Source organism: Leptonychotes weddellii, chromosome 1 (genome assembly GCF_054177405.1).
Source record: "Leptonychotes weddellii isolate Sample4059 chromosome 1, ASM5417740v2, whole genome shotgun sequence".
NCBI classification, from domain to species: domain Eukaryota; kingdom Metazoa; phylum Chordata; class Mammalia; order Carnivora; family Phocidae; genus Leptonychotes; species Leptonychotes weddellii.
Window position 1 is genome coordinate 146,060,199 of NC_138369.1, and position 21,302 is coordinate 146,081,500.

The following is a 21,302-nucleotide window of genomic DNA, read 5'->3' on the forward strand; positions in this document are numbered from 1 at the left end:
CCCATCATACCAAGTGGGTGGGACAGTCTTGAGTTAAGTACTAAATGGTTCTTTTAAAGATGTTAGCTCTCTTTGCATCCCTTGTCTCATCTCTAAAATGGTTTTAATTCATTCCATTTCTGCCTTAAAATGATTTTATGCTTTTTACTATTTTTTAAATAACACACGATTAAAATTAGGGTAAAATGCAGAAACAAATATGGTGGTGAGTATCATATACCATCTACTCTAGAAGGCAGCATTATGTGCAGGATGAGGAAACAGTCTTGTTCTATTTCCTTGCCAATTGTGAGTTTTGAGAAATGGAATTGGTAGACAAAACCTTTAATAATTACCAATAAATGAGTTTCTGGCCTAAAAGTATTACACAAATCTTTTTGCAGTATCTAGTTTGGAAGCAAGATGAGGGGTAAAATTTAATATTTCACCTGGTGTTATATTCCAGATGAGCTGTGTCAGAATGACAGGCTCTCAGGACAGTTGATGGTTCCTAGATGTCAATTTACTTTATTTTTTTCCCACTGATTATAAAAACAAGATTTTAAAATACCTAGGCAATTAAATGGAAATATTTAGCCATAGTTATATGCACAGGAACTTTTCCAGAATGGCTTGTTTAATTGATACTACTACTTTATTTATAATGAATTTTTTTCAAAATGTCCTTTTTTTTTTTTAAAGTATTTTTGTTAAGATTTTATTTATTTACATGAGAGAGCGAGAAAGCAGAGGGAGAGGGAGAAGCAGGCTCCCCACTGAGCAAGGAGCCAAATGCGGGGCTCCATCCCAGGACCTCAGGATCATGACTCGAGCCGAAGGCAGAGGCTCAACTGACTGAGCCACCCAGGTGTCCTCAAAATGTCCTTTTTATAGAATGTTTCACTAGCACTGGAGCCTTTTGGTAAAGGGGGAAATGATTCAATTTCCAGTTTTCTGTAGAACTCTCAAGTTTTGATACATTACAATTGTAAGTGAACATTCAGGAAAATAAAGTTAGGCTCCTTTTCTTTGGCAAATCAAACTTTTTTTAGTTTTTCTTTGAAAATGTGAGATACTGAACATTTATCATATATTTTGTTGGCTCTCTGTTCTGCTCTATTACTTCTTCAAGACAGATCTTCCTTCACTCTTACTTCCTACCCTAAAACCTCGTTTGCAACTTCTTCTTATAGTTGAAGAACATTGGCCCCTCAGCACTGTTTTATTTGAACAAAGACCAATCACATTTTTTTTGTTGTTGTTTGTGCAGGAGTCAGACGGCCAGGGCTGTCCCTTCTGTCGCTGTGAAATAAAAGGAACAGAGCCCATAATCGTGGACCCCTTTGATCCAAGAGATGAAGGTTCCAGGTGCTGTAGCATCATCGACCCCTTTGGAATGCCCATGCTGGACCTGGATGATGATGATGACCGAGAGGAGTCCTTGATGATGAATCGGTTGGCAAATGTTCGAAAGGTAAAATGATAAAGCACAGGTTTCATCAGGCTGGTGTGGGGGCATGAGAAAGGACTGATGCTGTCACAGATGGGCTAGGACTCAGTTGATTTGGGTTTGGGAAAGAAAGGTGGAAGAATCAAAAGGAAGGGGAGGACCTGATTAATGTTGACAGGCTGATGAAATCCTAGACTGAGAAAGAACTAATGTCTCTACTCCAAGTACTCTCGCTGGTTTTAAACTTCAAAATGAGAGATGGTGAGAGCTTTCCTATAGAATTAAACATTGTCTAAGACTGGCAAGAGCAGATCTGTGGAGAAAAAATTAAGAAAAATTAAGAAAACGTAGAAAAAATTAAGACAAAATATGAAAATTGGAAATGATGAAACTGAATAAAAACAGTCTTTGTTGAAGTCTAAAGGAAGTATCTGTTCGAGTTATTTTCTTACCAGGAAAACCAGCCTTCCATTTGGCTATTGAGAAGTCACATAAGATTTACCTTTGTGAATTTACCATAGTGTGGGCTTTGCTTATCAAAATTACTGACTCAGAAAATTGACTTTGTCAATTTACTGAGAATGGATGCTGCTGCCCAGTTGGAGTAGCTAAGCTCACAAAAGACTAGTCAATGAACTAGAATGCCAACTGAATAATTTACAAGCCAGAAATATAATGATTAAGAGAACTGGACTCTTAGATATCAGGTTATTCTGTGTACAGAAAAGATATATGAAATTTGGATTACACTCAGAAGTTCTGAAGGTGCCCCGTCCCAGCCCTCCTCCTGACTCGTGGCAGACAGGGCTAATCAATCATGGCACTCATCCCCGCTGAGGTCACAGTCTTATAGAACCTCCACTGCAATTCATTAGGACTTGGCAGGTAACGTGAAACCTATTTGCCATCTAGGTGGAGTGATAATAACGTGTAATGGCATCAGATTGTTTGCATCTGTCTCTGTGAGAGGGAAACCCTTGGTGCAGGAAACAGATGAGGCGTTTATTTGGTTTACTCCCTCTTGAGGACATCAAAATTTATCTCGTGGGCTCCTGTATTTTCTATATTTCAGCATTCCATGCTCAACAAAGATAGATGCCCTTGGTATTTTTCACATGTGCAGATATGTCACCATCACCAGCATGGCTCCTCTGACATTATCAGTCCGAGATTATTTCTACTCTTCAGCTCATTAATTTTTCATGAATGCCATAATTTAACTCTCAGAGAAACTGCTCTTGATTCTACCCCTGAATCCTGACAACTTAGTTTTGAAGCATGTAATTCCTTTGACCCAAGAGATGGAAGGGAGGAAGTAGTCGTTCCTCAGTATCTTTTATATGAGCAAAGCTTTTTTTTTTGCGTATTTTATCCTCTCAACAACTTGCAGAGGTAAATATTCTTCTCATGCTTCAGATAAGGAAGTGAGGCGCAGACTACACATGTCACTTGCTGCGTTAGTAGGTTGTAGAGACCAGATTCTAACTTACGTTTTCTGGATAATAGCGGTATGTCCCAAACCACATGCATAGCTCCCTCCCATGCTGAGTCATAAAATGGTTTCTACTAAGTCAGATTATAGAGCGTATGCTAGAACATTCCTCATGCAGTATTATTAATTTTAATATAATAGTAACAGTGATGATTTCAGTGACAGGGCACTGTTCTGGGTTCTTCAATCCTTGATCTCATCTGATTATTTCACCAACCCAATGAAGAAGCTACTGTTACTGTCCTACATGTATTACAAAGGATGAAACTGAGGAAGAGGTGAAATAGCTTGCCTAAGACCCCAGTACTACTCTATAGCAGAACCAATACTTTATTCCAGATCTTCCTAACTTCAAAAGTCCAGCTGTGAGCCATTACCCAATATGACTGTTTTGCCCTCTATGCAACATGTCACACACATTGTACTTGATAGAGCGTAACTACCTGTCCTCTGAAGGTCTTTTCAGTTCTATAATATAATGTATATCATGAATAATGACTGACCCCCAATACAATTTTAACCAGAAGTTAGAAATAATTTAAATTTGATCTGTTGATAAAAACATAAAATTCTAAAAATATTTATGCCCTATAAAAATATTTACACCCACACCTACCTAACGGGTCACCAAAAACCCAAACAAAATTAAGTTGTGACCTGCCAATTGATACATAATGACTATTAAATCTGTTTTCCGGTATACTAGCCATATTTGGCTAATTCAAATGTAAATTTAAAATAATTAAAGTTTAATAAAATGTTTTTGAGTGCCATTGAACATATTTTAAATGCTCAGTAGCCGCTTGTGTCTAGTGGCTACCTATTGACCTGTACAGATATAGAACATTTTCGATAGGTATTGAGATATCTATTATTGATATAATAGAAATATCTATTCTCCAATAGATAATTCTGTTGGACAGAGCTTTCTTAGATCATCCTTGTAGGCTCTTATCGGAAGAAGCTAGGTCTTGATGCAAAAGACCTTTCCTTTTAATTTGATAACGTAATGGTCTTAGCTTGGCCTGGATATTTGACAGTGATCTAGCACTGGAATCAGCAAGCTGTGGCCTGTTTTTCTTGGTTTTTCCGTGAGCTATGAATGATTTTACATTTTATAAGTCTATATATTTAAATGAGTTTATAAGTACCTACATAATTTCCTTGATTATTTATTTATTTATTTATTTGTTTGTTTATTTATTTATTTATTTATTTTTCTATCTTGGCTTGGCTTGCAAATCCTAAAATATTTACTATCTAGCCCTTTAAAAAAAGATTGCAAGACTCAGGTCTAGGACACAGCAAGCATATAAAGAATGTTTATTGAATGCATGGATAATAGGGAATAACAGAAAAGTCGTTAAGAAACATACAGCAGTTCAAGTAGTTCACATGACCTAGGAGGTAATGTTTCCTAGTTAGGAGAAAGGCATTTCACTTTTCTTTACTAAATGGATTTTCTTCTTTCAGTGATTGATGTCAGGGGAGGAGAGCGGGGTCTTAAGAGGAATTCTTTCAAAAACTCTATATCCTTTAACAGCTTGCGGGTAACAGTAGCTGCCCTCCAGGAGTTTAGGGAAAGTTGCCATCTTGGTCTGTTTCCTACTGAAGTATGTTGAAGCTTGAGCCCTGCTCAGCAGTGGCCCCGACAACCGAAGGGAATCACTGGTGACCTAAGGTGCGCAGCAGAATGTTCAGGGCGACTCTCGTGGTCTACCCACCTCTTCTCACCCACTCACAAGACCGGGCATGTTCTGTTCTCCCTGGCACACTGGGGAGCTTTCTGTCCAGGTTGCTGAGAGGTTTTTATACTGGTCTTCTTTTTAGTTTACCAAGAGAATACTGGTGGTCTCAGATATTCATTGTTCCGAAGTGCCCCCCTTCAGCGGCTTAGTTGGCAGTCCCCGGGGTCATTTCCTAAAGCGCCACTGCAGATTTCTCTCCTTCCCTCTGGCAGTTGTGAGATATTGGAGAAATTTAAACAACTCGTAATTATTTGTTTGTAAGTTGAGGAATCATATTTCAACTAAATGTCTTCATGTGCACTTATCTGCTTCTAGTCAATTAAACAGATTGTAAATTTTATAATATTTCATAAATCCCTGCCACTTAACTTTCAGTAAAACCTCAGTTTTGTGTAGTGTAGATTGAAGCATCACTTCTCTCTAATTGGGAAAAACGTTGCTATGACATTATGTTCTCATAACACTTTATATGTACCTCTGTCTCAGGAGTTACACGAGATTGTTTTGTTTTATTTAGAGGACCGCCTTCTCCATTAGACTATTAATTCTTAAGGCCAGTGTCAATGTCTTCTTTCTTTTTGTGTTTTCCTGGTACGTAAACACACGCAGTAAATATTTATTAAGTGAAATAATAAATGGATATGCATGCTCACATGCTCTTTGAAATCGGTGACCTGATCTAACACATCTTTCTTTATTCCAAACTGAAGACTGAATATAAATGTACAAAATATCAAATTATAGATTCTATTCAGTTCTAACAGCTGAGGTTATAAACAAATATCACACTGTCATTTTGACACAATAGCTCTTCTACCTGAATCTTCTTCCTCTGTTTTTTCATTCTTTTGCCTCATTCACTCATTCTTTTGCCTCATTCACATTCATTCATTCATTCATTCGTTCAACTTCCAGAGTGATTGTAAGTCACTGTCCAGTGGAATGATCCAGTTTTCTTCTATCTGCTATTTCAAATACTCCTCTTTCTCCTGTTTATGAGCAGGTTGACAACTATATTGTGAACTAATTTTTGCCTGTCTTAAACATATCACATTCTTTAAATTAGTAATGCTTCTATCATAGCATGGAGGACTGGGCTGTTTGTATATTCCTGTTACCATGGTGATATCCTGTAGCTGGAGTTTATAAATAGTTGCATACTGAACATATAGAATATCTTATTGTTTCTTTTATAAATATATTAATGCTAATCTTACAGAAGCAAACAGAATGTATAAATCTACAATACAGCATATGGGTTACCATCCTAGAAATAGTCTGTTTTATGTTTTTAACTAGAAGATGTTTTAGATTTTGCTTGAAATTTTACCTCTGCCTGAGTTCTCAAGCTGTCAGAATTTCTAGGATAATTGGATCTGAGTGAGTCCTCAGAGGAAGTCTAGGGTGTGATTGGTAAGATCATGTCCTTCTCTCTGATTTCAGTCAGATCAGAGCTAAGAAAAGGTGTCTATTGCCAGTCAGAGAGTTTTGTTTCATTTTGTTAAAGGTGTAAGGAATCTTAAGAGTTCCTCAGCAATTATGTTGATAGAACATATTTTTCACCCGAAACGTAAAATTACAAACAAAATAAAGATTTACATTCAAAAATGAAAATGTTGACAGACTGACCAAGTATATGAACTGAGATTAATTCTTTAGGTCTTAACTGTTACATTTTCTTGAAACCATATTTAAAATTTTAATGAATGGCCATGTAAAGAGAAATACAGGTGTGACGAGGGATCAAGGGAGTCATTCTTTTATCCTTTTTTGGACATTCTCCTAATGTTGCCATCATCGGCTAAAATACATATTACTAATTAAAAACTTCATATATTACCTAATTCTTGCTTGTCCCAATAATAATGTGTGAGGAAAGGACCCATGGTATTCCTGATCCTGAGGAAAGAGTTCATGTGCACACATCAGCGTCTTTAGGAAAATGTTGCTTTTTTAATGTGACTTAGGTTCCAGCCACAGATCTCAGGTCTACGTGGGAGTAGTAAAGATAAAACTTACAACAAAAATGAAATACAAAAATAACAATAGACATTCAAAATATAGGACATGGTTCTCAACTGCAGGCCTGTCTACCTCCTGAAGGTATTCAGAAATATGTGAGGACATTTTGATTTTCACGGTGACTCAGGGGTGGGAGAAACCTGTGGCAGTTAGTGGCCGGTGGTATGAGACCTCCAGCAAGCCATGGAATGGTCCCACCCAGGAAGAATTATCCTGCTCACATGCCAGAAGTCCTCACCGCCCCCACTGGGCGGTGTGGGTAGTTCTGGGTGACAGTAGCCATGCAAAGTCAACAGGTTCCTTTCATTTAACTTCATTCTGTTTACTGATTTTCCTAGAGCTCTCCTTGCAAAACAGTAGCAGTTTTTTTTTATATCAGTATGGGATTAACCGAGGGAAAATCTGCCTTGTCCAAGGGCTGTAAGAAGTTATAGGTGACTGCAGAGACATTACAGATTCCTTTAAAATGGTTTGTATAATGAGTAGTTTAGGAGAAGCAAGCACTTGAACACCTGTACCTCATTTGAGTCGGCCTCCTTGTGGTACGTAGACTGGAGCCCAGACGCTGTGCCTTGCTCTCCTAGCCCTGGCCCTTCTTTTCCTTCCCAGAGACTTACATAGTGCCTAACACACAGTATGTCACTGAGAAGAGGTTCTTTTGTTTTCTTTTAACTGAATGATTGGTAGTGACACTGAAGAACAGTTCTCTTAAGGTCCCTGGAGTCCAGCATCCTGGGTTTATGTTCTACTTAATCTCGATGTGCCTTCATTGGTTAGTTAACCCCCTGTGCCTCAGTGACCTCTTCTGTGAAACCCTACTCAGAGTAAATGAGTTAATATGTATAAAGCCGTTGGAGCAGTGCTGGTACATAGTGAATGTTAAGTATTAGCTGTTACAAACATTATTTTGTAGAGTGTTATTTAAGACGAGATACTGCTGTGCTTCTGAGAATTAAATATCAGTATTTTTGAGATGTCTGTGGAACGTTTTTTTTTTTCTCTTAGCTGCTGTTAGCTATCATTATTTAGAAAGAACTAGACACCAAAACTGTGTTGGTTTGGCAAGCAGTTGATTGCATTTCTTTGCTGTATTAATATCTACATCGTTATGATTTCATGGCATGGCCACAGTAAAATAATTTATCATAAAATCATCCTTTAGGTTTAAAACTCAAAGAAAATGCGAAGTTGCCATCATTTCAGCTGAAATACTATTTTAAACACTAAATAATTTAGATAAGCTTATAATAGTCTTGTTTTCCACATAAGTAAATTGAAATAATTAAGTAGTCTCTAAAGTACAGTGAAGAGCTACAGTAACTAAATAGTAATTGTTTGTTGTTCAAACCAGCTGTACCTGGTATTTTGCAAAGCAGTGTGAGTTTCACATGAGGGCATTTTTCAGAGACTGAAGTTTATTCCTTTAATCCCCAGAATGTTCTTGTTTCTCAGCCATTTTTATGGAAATATTTCTGAACTATATGTCACCCTTCCCTGACTTTTCAAAATTGGTTATGCAGCTGAGTGAATCAAAGGGCATAAGAAGCCACTACAATCAGCCTGAGGTACTTCTTGAAGCTTATATTTGCTATGAGATTTCGGGGGGGGGGCTTGCACAAAGAGAGGAGAGCCATACATTTAAATTAAAATCACATATAATATTTGGATCAGGATGCAAAATTCATACAGATGTTTAAAGTAAAATATAAACTTCAAAGAAATTTCAGGGCTATGGAGGCTGGTCCCAAGCCAGGGGATTAGGTCCTCAAAACAGAAATTTCCAGGGGAAGCAGCATAGGTCAGCGTAGTCAGCAGTGTTTAAGTTTTAATGGAGCAGCGTCTCTGAGGTTACTTCACTTGTCAGGCTGTTTGCACTTCTTTAAATGTGCAATTTTATCAACCACCTCCCCGTCAAACCTCAGGGAAGGCAACTCTTCCTCCGCTCAGTAGCTCTCCAAGGTTAAGTTTCTAACCCTTTACCTGTTCTTCACTGCTTCTAATTTGTAGTTTCTAAAAATTTCTGGAAGTTGTTAGTGGAATGTAAACAATAATAATAATTTAAAATAGTGCACCTCATTTTATACACAAATCAAATACCTGTATGCTTAGTGAGGTAACAAGGTGCCTTACATTATGTTCTTATAGAAAAAAATGCAGCAGAAAATTTCCCCCTCTTTAGAGGACTTTTTTTTGGGGCGGGGAGGCTGGTTGTTTTTTTGTTTTGTTTCATTTCTGTATTTTAGACTTTTAGAGTGGTTTTATTTATTTATTTTTTTCTCATTAAACTTTTGTTTTAATGGGTCTCAAAATTCTGTGACAAATTTTTGGTCAAGTTGTATCCATTAAAAAGTACTGATTTTAAAAACTAATAACTTAAAACTGCCACACACACACACACACAAACCAAATGGTCCACAAAAACATTCTCCTTTCCTTCTGAAGGTTTTATGATGCATTGTTATCATTAACCAGTCTTTTACTATTAAACTTAAATGGCCAATTGACACAAACAGTTCTGAGACCGTTCTTCCACCACTGATTAAGACTGGGGTGGCAGGTATTGGGGATAATATTCATTTAGCCTTCTGAGCTTTCTGGGCAGACTTGGTGACCTTGCCAGCTCCAGCTGCCTTCTTGTCCACTGCTTTGATGACACCCACAGCAACCGTCTGTCTTACGGCAAAAGTGAAGGGAATGTACAGAGATTTCTCACATACCCTGTCCCCATACATGTGTAGTAGCTTCCCCTGTGATCAACATCCCCCATCAGAGGGGCACATTTGTTACAATTGATGAACGTACATTGATACATCATTATCACCCAGAGTCCATGGTTTCCATTAGGGTTCACTTTTGGTGTTATACATGGCTACGGTTTTGGACAAATGTATAATGACACATTTCCACTATAATAGTATCATGCAGAGTATTTTCACTGCCCTAAAAATCCTCTGTGCTCTACCTTTTCTAGAATGTCATATAGCTGGAATCATACACAACATACTTTCTCAGATTGGTTTCTTTCAATGAGTAATATACACTTATAGTAGGTTTAGTTTTCTAAAACCATGAAACTGTCTTCCAAAGTGGCTGTATCGTTTTATATTCACACTAGCAATGAATAAGAGTTCCCATTGCTCCCCATCCTCTCCTGCATTTAGTGTTGTCAGTGTCCTTGATTTGGACCATCAAAGAAGTATATAGTGGTATCTCATTGTTTTAATTTACATTTCCCTGATGATATATGATGAGGAGCATATTTTCTATATGCTTATTTGGCATTGGTATATCTTTGGTGAAGTCTCTGTGATGGTATTTGGCCCATTTTTTAATCCAGTCATTTTCTTATTGTTGGGTTTTAACAGTTTTTTGTATATTTTGGATAACAGTCCTTTACAGATGTGTCTTTTCCAAATATTGTCTCCTAGTTTGTAGCTTGTCTTTTTATTCTCTTGATGGTTTTTTATACAGAGCAGAAATTTTTAATTTTAGTGATGTCTAATGTAACCAGTTATTTCTCTCATGGATCACGCCTTTGGTGTTGCATCTAGAAAGTGATCACCAAACCCAAGGTCATCTTTATTTCTCCTATTTATCTTCTAGGGGTTTTATTAACTGTTGTGAATGAAGGTATAAAGTCTTTGTCTATTTTTTTTTTTTTGCATGTGGATGTGCATTTGATTCAGCACCATTTGTTGAAAAGACTGTCTGCTCCACTGTATTACCTTTGCTCTTTTGTCACAGATTAGTTGACTGTTTTTATGTGGGTCTATTTCTGGGCTCTTCATTATGGTCCATTGAAGTATTTGGCTACTCTTTTGACAATTCCACAGAGCCTTGATTGCTGTAGCTTTATAGTAAGTGTTGAAGTCAGGTAGTGTCAGTCCTCCAATTTTGTTCTTCTTCAATATCATGTTGGTTTATTTGTGGTCTTTTGTCTCAATATAAACTTATAGAAGGTTGACGATACAAACAAAATAACTTGCCAGGATTTTGATTGGAATTGCATTGAATCTGTAGATCAAATTGGGAGGACTCTTCTCTTTTACTCTCAGTTTCTCCCTAAATTGCTACAGATTAAAGCTTCTGGCAGTAGGACTGTGGATAAGCAGGGCATGATTCTATTGCTTTTACATCACATTCCTCATATAAGTTTTGTTACCTAAAAAAAAAATGGTACAGGTATTCCAAAATAGATAACATAAGTCATAATTGCATATGGATCAGTGCATGTGTGTGTGATAAATGTTTTTGTAATGGATACCCTCAGAATAATATTCAGTATAGGCTGTTCTTTAAAAGACTCTAGGTTTTATGTTCACAAATTAACATGAGAAAAGAACCAAAAGGATAGTTAGCAGCAAGGAAACTATACTTAAAATATTATATTTTAATGATAAAAGTTTTCTTAGTGTCCTTCATTAATTTTCCTGCATTTAGGGAAAAACATTGACCTTCTAAGAGTCCTTCTCATCATCCTTATAATATGTGGATCTACCTTGTTCAGTTATGAAAATTCATTAAGTAAAAATCTTATTAGAAATATTATAAAATTGACTTTGATTATCTTTGGGATTGTCAGTACTCTCATCTTATTAGTAATTGGAGAGGTTTTCTCTTGTCCTGTTTTTAATAATAGCCTGGCTGGGTTTGAGGTTTCTTACCAAATGTTTTGCCATTTCCATAATAATGGATCTTATTAAAGGTTTTATAAAATTGCTCTTGAAAAGGTGTGGATAAAATGAAGAGTGACTAAAATAGAATGAATCCCCGACTATTATTGGTAATTGCTGAGCATCCTGAGATGGGCTTTTGACTACTTTATTTCTTGGGCCTTTTCTCTCAGGATTTTCTGTAAAATTGCAAATTTGGATTTCCCTATTCATTATGGTGGTCATTAGCATCCTATTCTGAGTGCTAAAGAATTCTGTAAAGTTTGTTAGAGAAATAAAGAATAGCATTTATTCATTTCAGGAAGCAAAGGGCTAGGAAAAATTGGTAAGTATGCAGACATAAAAGAATCAGATGTGGTCTTTAAATTTCTAGAGCACCAGGATTCCAATTTCTTAAAGACGTACTCATCACTACCAGTATTAAAGAACTTAGGAGAAATTGTTAAGATAGATGAATATGCTGGTATGATGGTAATACAGGCAGGAGTTAAGGTGCTCAGCTTTTGTTTTTGAAAGGAGCTGAAATGAAAAAAGATAATTTATTCTAAAGTTTTGAAAGCAAGTGTAATAGGAGAAAAAAGTGAGAATTACCCAAAATCAAGATAAAGGAATGAAATTATAAAAATCAACCATTCTGTAATGTGCAAGGATGGTTCCATCTTTCCCAACTCTTGTAGTTGCATTTATGTAAATGGTTGTTTTCTATTGTGTAGTAAATTCTGTACAGTTAATTCCATGTTCATATCCCACTTCCTATACTTAACTAGTTAATTTTTCCATAGCTTTCCATTTCTTTATCCTAACTTAATAGAGTAGACAGATAAAGATGGAGTGACCAAGAAAGGACTCCATTTAAGGCAGTGGCAGAATGGACATGATCTTTTGAAGTATCCCTTGATTACTATGCCTTCTTATTACACTAATTAGATTTTATTTATTCATTAGGAGATTAAAGCCAGAAGAACAGAGCTAAAGTCTCTACCATAAAATAATGAAGAAAATAAATTAAACTGGGAAAAAAATATTTATAATAATTATATCATAACAGAGGTTCACTATCCTAATAAATCGTTCATACCAATCAATGAGGGGTACCTAAGAGAATATAATATAGATAACAAGACAAAGAACATGCAAAGCCAGTAAGCGGAAGAAGAAATACACATGGCAAAAAAATGTTACATTCTTTTCTAATTATTAAAGCAGTTCAAAGTGAAACATCAGCATGTGCTACTAAAATGCCAAATATCGAAGTAAACAAATCCAAAACTAAAAATACTTTATGCTTTTGAGGTTTGTGCAGTGGTAACCATCACACATAACTGGTAGAAGAATAAATTATTTTTACCATCTGGACAGAAAAGGTCTTATGCATATTCATAAACTTTTACCTAGTTTAGTTATGAGCCTATTATCCTATGTTCAAAACATTCTGTGATTCTGCCCTTAAAAATTAAAATGCATGTCAATTATAGTCAAATAAAAAGTTTTTTTAATTAAATAAAGTCAAAGTCTGTACAAAAAATTTAAAATGTGTATGACCAAAGACTTTTTTATTTATTACTTTACAATAGAAAAAAATTGAGAATAGCCCAAGTGTTCATGGAAGGAAATAATTACGTAAATGTTCGTATATCCATATAATTCACCCTTTAAAATTATATTCATGAAGAATGTTTAATGGCAGCTAGAATTCTTTTGCTATAGTACTGTTAGCCAATATAGAGTAGATTAAAAATGTGTATATGTGATTAGGAAACATCACCAATGGCTGTGTGTACATGTCCTCAAAAGCTCTTTATATTTTCCTATAATTCCAAATTTTGTGTAGTGAATTATGTTCTTTAAAATGAGAAAAAAAAGTGGAACGGTGAACGGTGTGTCTCCTTGAAGACACAAGGAGATGAGCACAAAAATCAATACAACTTATTTATTATGGTGAACAGTTTGACAACATACATATTCCTAAACCTGTTAACTTCCGCTTTACTACTTTTGCTCTTATTATTTATTTCTATATTTAAGATGCTCTCCAGATCAATATGAAAAAAATAAAAATTTATCGGGGCACCTGGGTGGCTCAGTCGTTAAGCGTCTGCCTTTGGCTCAGGTCATGATCCCGGGGTCCTGGAATCGAGCCCCACATCGGGCTCCATGCTCGGCAGTAAGCCTGGTTCTCCCTCCCCCGCTCCCCCTGCTTGTGTTTCTGCTGTCACTATCTCTCTCTCTCTGTCAAAGAAATAAAGTATTTTTAAAAAATTTATGTTAAATTCTAGAAGTTTGTGCTAATGATCAGAATTAATAACAGCAAATAATCCAAATGACATTTTTGACTTTCGAATGCATTGTAAGACTTTAGTCTAATTGTTCATTTAGATATTTGATTTTGTTTAGGCCTGATAGTGAAAGGAATTGTCTAGGACAAAACAAGAAATAAGGGTGGGAGCCTTTTCTTTAAGGATATCTCTAATAGAATTATCTTTTGGTAGTGAAGATGAGCAAACTTTGGAACTTTGGAGATGTAATAGGCTGCATTTTATCACTTCTATATCAAAAGAGTCAATACTCCTAATTATATCATCCAAATAAAAATTAAATGTTTTGTGGCAGCTTTTATTTCATATTTCATTTAATTTTATTAACCCATAAGGTCTCCATGAAATGGATTAACCTTTTTGTAATCTACAGGTAACAATATTAACAGGTGGGCGATTTGTGCAAGACAGTGTGGCATTTTAAAGTTCTAGCTGAAATTCAAACATTACATCTAGAAAATATACGTGGATGAAGTCAGATTACACGTCTAACTATATGGTCATTGTTTTTTATAATCAGTTGGCTTTAGGACTTCAGTGTGACAGTTAGCCACACTTGAAATTCACATATTCCAATCAAGTGTATCCCTAGCAACGAAAATACCTAATTGTTATTATTCAGGATTAAATAAATGTTTTCCTACTCTTCTCCTCAAGAAGTTTTATATACGTGTACTAAATCTTCATTTCTATACAGAATGAAGATGGTAGTGATTTTGAGGAATATTGGACACATCATGTGGTTAAGTTAGCGTAGTTCAGTCTTAGAATTGAAGCCCGAACCAGAGAATAAGTTGAGGTTTGTTGTTTGTTGTTGCTGTTTTCCCCCACAACCCTCTTTATCACACATCAGAAGTAGAGAAGAGTAGGGGCGCTTGGGTGGCTCAGTCGTTAAGCGTCTGCCTTCGGCTCAGGTCATGATCCCAGGGTCCTGGGATCGAGCCCCGCATTGGGCTCCCTGCTCCGCGGGAAGCCTGCTTCTCCCTCTCCCACTCCCCCTGCTTGTGTTCCCTCTCTCGCTGTGTCTCTCTCTGTCAAATAAATAAAATCTTTAAAAAAAAAAAAAAAGAAGTAGAGAAGAGTAAATGGCCTGAATGATCTTAGGATGGGGATTAGACATGTGGAAGAAGACACAGGAGGAAGAGCTGAGGGAAATGTCTGATGGTAGAAGCTGTTTGGGAAATAGTATAAATTGGCAGGCTAAAGATGACTGGCCATATGCTTTTGTCACTGCTCAGTTTTAAAGGCATTCATCATTCCTCCCTATATAGGGGGAGATTCTGGCACTGTAGAATCACAGTCCTTTAAAAGACCATTAAATATTCAAACATTGTATAGAGATAGAGGTATAGTTTAAAGGAGAAGTAATTTTAGATCTCCATTAAATCACTCTCTTTGCTTCTCTTTATTTTCAGAAGGGAAAAAAGGGGCCAACTTTTCATTCTTCTCATTGAGTTGATAGGTTTTCATGTCATGAATTTTTAATGCCTCATTTAAGAATTTAATTATGAGCTGGGGTGTGAAGCATAGTGTTAGGTGTCTTTTCTCCTTAGACTATCAAATAGGAAGGAAAAATGGTGATTATTCAAATAAATTAAAAGTGGCTATTTATTAACCATCTACTAAAACTGCCTACTAAGAGTGTTTCCGGATGTTCATAGTTAGCATTGAATTTTGCCAGCAATAAAAGTTAATGCAAAGTTTCAGTACTCTTGATTACAGAATTGTTCATAGAGCGAAAGGTTCAGCAAAGAATAATGCATTATTAATCTAAAGGGCATTGTTAATTTATCTACTCTTACATGGAGATTTTACTATAATTCAGGGGAACTCAGGAAAATAAATAAATTATGGTAAATTTAGTCCACATAATCAATAAAGATGAAACGTTCTTTTTTTCTTCACATACAAATATATCCTCCATAAAATCTAAGTCAACTTACAGATATTGTAATGCTTCAAAATGAATTAGTTTTTCAGGAGGATGGTATGTAATCACCTTGAGAGTACAACATGAATTATCCTTAAGCAAGGTCTGCTTCCAATTATATTCACGAAGCTGTTGAGAGTATGCTTATCTGGAAGTATCTAGAAGTTCAAGGTTATTGCTGCACCACACACATGGGTTTGGATGTCTCTCCTGATGATTTTCAGTATACCCTTTCAATATCTAACAGTTCACTCATTTCACATCAAATCCATCCCTTTATTTAAACATATTAGGAATTTGGTAACTTTAAATATTAATAATTAAAGCAGAAGTCAAGGTCTAATAGTGATGGTGGGCTGTTGGCTGTGTCAGAATTGTTTCCAGGTAATGAAGGAAGCAGGAAGAGAGTTGTGGAAGAAAAGTGCTCAGAGGGGCAGAGGTTTTATTCAGCAGTCTGCTTTGTGTGCACCTAGTACTGAAAACTTTCTCTGCTAACAACTGAATGGATAAAGTGCTATGTATTCACTTTCTGTGTGTGTGTGTGTGTGTGTGTGGTTTAGAATAGGAACTGTGGATAGTTTTGCTTCTTGCGTCTGTTTTGTAAAGGACAATAACCAGATCAACAAAGCATTTTTATCAGGTGATGTTTTGCTAATTCTCAGAGAATGTAATTTATCCTAATGGGAACTGTGGAGAATTAGAGATCTGTGACACCTCCTGATCTAAAATACTATGATACTGTGATACACACAGTTTACATCAGGAGTTCTTTCTGTTATGTGTATGATCATTTTTGGATCATTTTTATCCCAGAAGGTTCAAATTCCTGACCATGTGAGGCTCCATGGCTTTTTGGGTAGAATTGTCATTTTATTAAGAATCACTGCCTGCATTAAAATCAGTTTATTGTTACTACAGAGTTTCTACTTTTTCTCTTCTAATTTAGTAACATTTGAGGGTTTTTTTTGTTGTTGTTATTTTTTTGTTTTTGCCTTATCGCAGGGTGATAAATATAAAAAAGAATCATGGAAGTACTAAAAAGAAGAAAAGGTTCTTAAAATTGTCATGTAAAATTATGGGTAAATTTGTTGACCTATTTTAGTTATTTGGCACCCTTCAGAGAAGCAGAGACTTGGCAGTTTAGCAATGTCATGACAATATTCAGGTATATCTGAGGTATGGTCTAGAAGATTTTGTGTAGCCACTCAAAATTATTTTTAAGAAGCCTCAGGGCGCCTGGGCGGCTCAGTCAGTTAAGCATCCTTCTCTTGGTTTTGGCTAAGGTCAGGATCTCATAGGTCCTGAGATCAAGCCCTACGTTGGCCTCCCTGCTCAGTTGGGAGTCGGTTTGAAGATTCTCTTCCTGTGCCCCGCCCCCCACTCTCTCTCTCTCTAATAGATAAATCTTTAAAAAAAAATAAAAGAAGCCTTTACAGTGGGGCCCATAATTCCCCACTCCTTAAGTGTGGTCTGTGGTCTGTGCATAGTGACTTCCTTGCAGAGAGTATAGTATAGTATGGACAGGGGGAGAAAAAGGGAGTAACTTGACAGGGAAGAGACCTTGACAGATAGTACCATAGCCATGTAATCAAGGTCAGCATCAACAATGATGAATCATATTGATGGTTTGGACCCTTGATATGATGTGGTTAGAATATTACTTGACCTTCATCTTCCTTCCAAAGCCCCATAGCCCTAGTCTAATCATGAGAAAAACACCAAACAAACCCCAGTTTTAGTTAATTAGAAAAAGCCTTACACAATGTAACTAAGTGTGGATGTGAACACAAATCTATCATCCCCTCTCAGATAAAGACAGAATGGCTAAATCTTTGTCACTGTTGCTACAGCTTGAATTAAATTGTCAATTGTTGACATTGACTGCTCTTATATAGGTGAGTAATGTTAGGAGGAAAATAGGTTAACAATAAGCTTAACACTCTAAAAATACTAGCATTAGGAAACAGATGACTATCAAAGCATAGTAGGTACAAAAATCAAACCTAGATCTCCAAAGAGCTAGTAACTTGCCTTGAAGAAGAAACTGCCTGATATTTCATAGCAGAATATTGTTTACCTTGGCAAGGCTATTTGATTAATTGGTATGGTTTTTATATGAAATCACAATCAGTTTATGTCACATTAAAAGAAAAATTCCAAGATAAAAAAAGGTTACACATCTATAAATCAAAGTACTTGTTACTGGCTTTTCGATGCCATATCTAGAAGAGAAAGTAGAAAATCTTTAGTAGCAAAGAAAAACACTTAACTTGAGGATTTCTTTTCCATGTGAAGTCCCGGGGAAAAAACAGTTGGTCTGTTTTTATTTTAAATACACATTTTTATTTGTTAAACCCTGCCTGATTTAATTGGTTTTACGAAAGTAGGCTATGCACTGGATACGTATTTTGTATGGAACAAAATGACTTCTAAGTTCTAGAATATACTATAAGTCAAAGATTTAAGAAAATTCCATAGTCTAGAAACCAAGAACAATGTGCATTTCTGCATTGTATATTTCTGGCTTCCTCATAAAATGTGGACGAGCTTCTGCAGGAAATGTTTGCATTTGATTGTTTTTAAACTATGCTTTTGCACTTCTTTTTTCCTAGACCTTGTCTGCAATATGTAGGAGAAACTTACCCATTTATTCTTTACATAATACTGCCCTTGAGGGACAATGTGAGCGCTTTCCATCTATTAATCAGAGTAAACTGAGTTTAACAGATGTTCAATGGCAGACACCTTCTCAAACCAAATGTCTTCCTTAAGAACTGAAAGGCATACACTTTCCATATCAAATCACCATCATCTTTCGTCTTCTCTATTCTAGTGCACTGACAGGCAGAATTCACCAGTCACATCACCAGGATCCTCTCCCCTTGCACAGAGGAGAAAGCCACATCCAGATCCTCTCCAGATCCCACATCTAAGCCTGCCACCAGTACCTCCTCGCCTGGATCTAATTCAGAAAGGCATTGTCCGGTCTCCCTGTGGCAGCCCAACTGGTTCACCAAAGGTAAACGGATTTTATTAGAAACACAGATAATTTAAGTAACACTTATTGGTTGCTCAGGTTCCTTTGAATTCCATTCCTTGCATTTCTTGTGCTCTTAATTGTTTATGAAGAACTTTGATGTGTTTCTCATTTTGCTTATGGTGAGCCCACTATCATATTTTTGCTTTATTACTATAAAAGTTACATAATTATTCAGAGAGAGCATATATCTATAATATCTCCCTGATTTGCAAAAATGCATAAAGAGTAAATATGGTTATTCTGTAAAATGGATTTCAAAAGTCATTATATGCATTAAAATAAATTGCATGCCCTTATCGAATGATATTTTACACTCATTTTCATCGTGTCATGACAAGAAAAAATGTGATGGGAGTATATTTGCATAAGGGCTTACAATGTGATAAATTATCACCCATGTTTCAAGGTGACTCAGAAGAGGGAATTATTTGTATAGTACTTTTTATACCTGAAGGAATTAATTACAAAGAATTACAGTATTTGTGAAGTAATCACATTACTCTTTAATATTAAAGACATAATTCTAACTATGTAAATCTAAGTCCATGGTTTGTTTTAGTTTTATGAGGACTTTTTTTTCCAAATTCGATAAGGGCATATTTTGCTTTATTAAATATAAGACTTAAAAAGTTAATTCCATTTGGTAATATGCTCTAGAGTCTAAAATGAGTCAGAAGCACAATATTTTAGTAGTAGTTGATTGTTCTCTATTACAGTTAACTTGGTTTTAAGATCAGATTAAGACTTTTTAGGATTGTATTTAGTTAGAATTATGTAAACATATAGCACATTCCATTTTTTCTGTAATATTCCCTAACCATAAAAGTACAAAATCATTCATCGGATGAACCATGTAAATAAAAATAAAAACATGCGAATCACATAGATTCAATTTAGGTGCATGTACCTTCATATTTCCAGATGGGAATTAGACCGATATTTTTTCATTTTAAGGATCCATACAAATTCAGATAGGTTCTACAAATAATGCTGCTCTATTATTTATGATTTTCCACTGTTCTGGTAATAAATGGTAAAACACAGGACCAGAGCAAATTTGCCCCTTATCACTTGCTTTATGTTGCAGTAGCAAATACGAAATGGCAGAACCAACACTTTCTTTCAGAGATAATATAAATCAAGTTGCTTTTTAAAAAAGCAAAACAACAGCAACTTTGATAGTTTTCTTTCTCTCTCCTAAATTGTGTAAAGGTGCAAATAACTTAAGGACTAAATATTATTTTCAGTCAGTCAGAATCATCACATAATTTTGATATCTGCTACTTTTTCCTGTAGAGTCTTTATAGTCCTTAACGTTCAAGTTTATGTATTCATTTTCTACAAAAAATTCTAATGAGATATATTTGCGTAAGCTTTTCCTTAATTTTCAAAAATGTCTTTAATTGATGATAAAAAGAAACATTAAAAGATGACACAGGAATCTAATAAAATTCCATTATGGCTTAGAAAACAAAAGTGATAATAGACTAGTCTGGAAATCATTTTTCAGTGTATGGTACAACTTCTAATTTTTTTTCCCATTGTATCTCTTCAGTCTTCTCCTTGCATGGTGAGAAAACAAGATAAACCGCTCCCAGCACCACCTCCTCCCTTAAGAGATCCTCCTCCACCTCCACCTGAGAGACCTCCCCCAATCCCACCTGAAAATAGACTGAGTCGTCACTTCCATCACGTGGAAAGTGTGCCTTCCCGAGACCAGCCAATGCCTCTTGAAGCCTGGTGCCCTCGGGATGTGTTTGGAACTAATCAGTCAGTGGGATGTCGGCTCTTAGGGGATGGCTCTCCAAAGCCTGGAATCACAGCAAGTTCAAATGTAAATGGAAGGCACGGCAGAATGGGCTCTGACCCTGTGCTTATGCGGAAACACAGACGCCATGATTTGCCTTTAGAAGGAGCCAAGGTAAGAAAGAAGCAAAGCAGAAGTTAAACAGTCTTCTCAAACTCTTCTGATAGGAGGTAGAATAAAAGGTTGGGCAGTGGTTTTTTGTTTTTTGAGGGTTTTTTTGGTTTTTGGTTTTTGGTTTTTTTTGCCTGGTGTGGCACTTCCCTGAAGGTCTTTAATTATCTCCAAGTTATAAATAATCAGAAGCTCATTTAAACTTAAAAGAAGTCAGGAAGAAGGTTCTAAGTAATGATTTGATTTTAATGTGAAGACACTAGATAATTTGCAGGAGATTTATTACACCTTCCCTTATTTCATCTGCCAAAACTTTTTCCTATGAATAACTTGTTGGTGGGAGAATGAGCACCGTTGTTTTTTGGTTTTTGGGTTTTTTTGTTTCTTTTTTTTGTTAACTCACCTGGTTCTACCTAGTCTGAAAAAAAGTTGATTATAGCGTATCATAAATCGGCCATTGACATTGTTGCCAAGGACAGTCACCTTGTGCATCCAGGTAAAATGAACTTCTCCCATACATAAAGACAGCACTTCCAGGTCACTCTTACAGGGCAAGCTGTTTCTCCATAAAACTGAAAGAGACTGTCACACGTGTTGAGCTCTAACTTGAAAGATATCACCACTATCATTTATAGATCCAGGAAATAATTTAAGCTTACAGGGAACCAAAGAGGCAGCAGCAGAAATCATTGAGTTTAGAATTCTTGGTAGGCCCTTGGCAGAGTTGTACTATAA

The 21,302-nt window shown here is 36.0% G+C and overlaps 1 protein-coding gene across 2 annotated transcripts in view; it reads left to right on the forward strand.

Annotated features, from left to right (window-relative positions):
• Positions 1-21,302, forward strand: part of CBLB (Cbl proto-oncogene B) — a 222,024-nt gene that overhangs the window by 140,021 nt on the left and 60,701 nt on the right. For both annotated transcript variants that reach the window (XM_081797463.1, XM_081797473.1), the window contains exons 10-12: positions 1,250-1,453; positions 18,443-18,628; positions 20,205-20,570. In XM_081797463.1, coding sequence (XP_081653589.1) covers positions 1,250-1,453; positions 18,443-18,628; positions 20,205-20,570 — 756 coding nt within the window. The remainder of the gene's footprint in view (positions 1-1,249; positions 1,454-18,442; positions 18,629-20,204; positions 20,571-21,302) is intronic.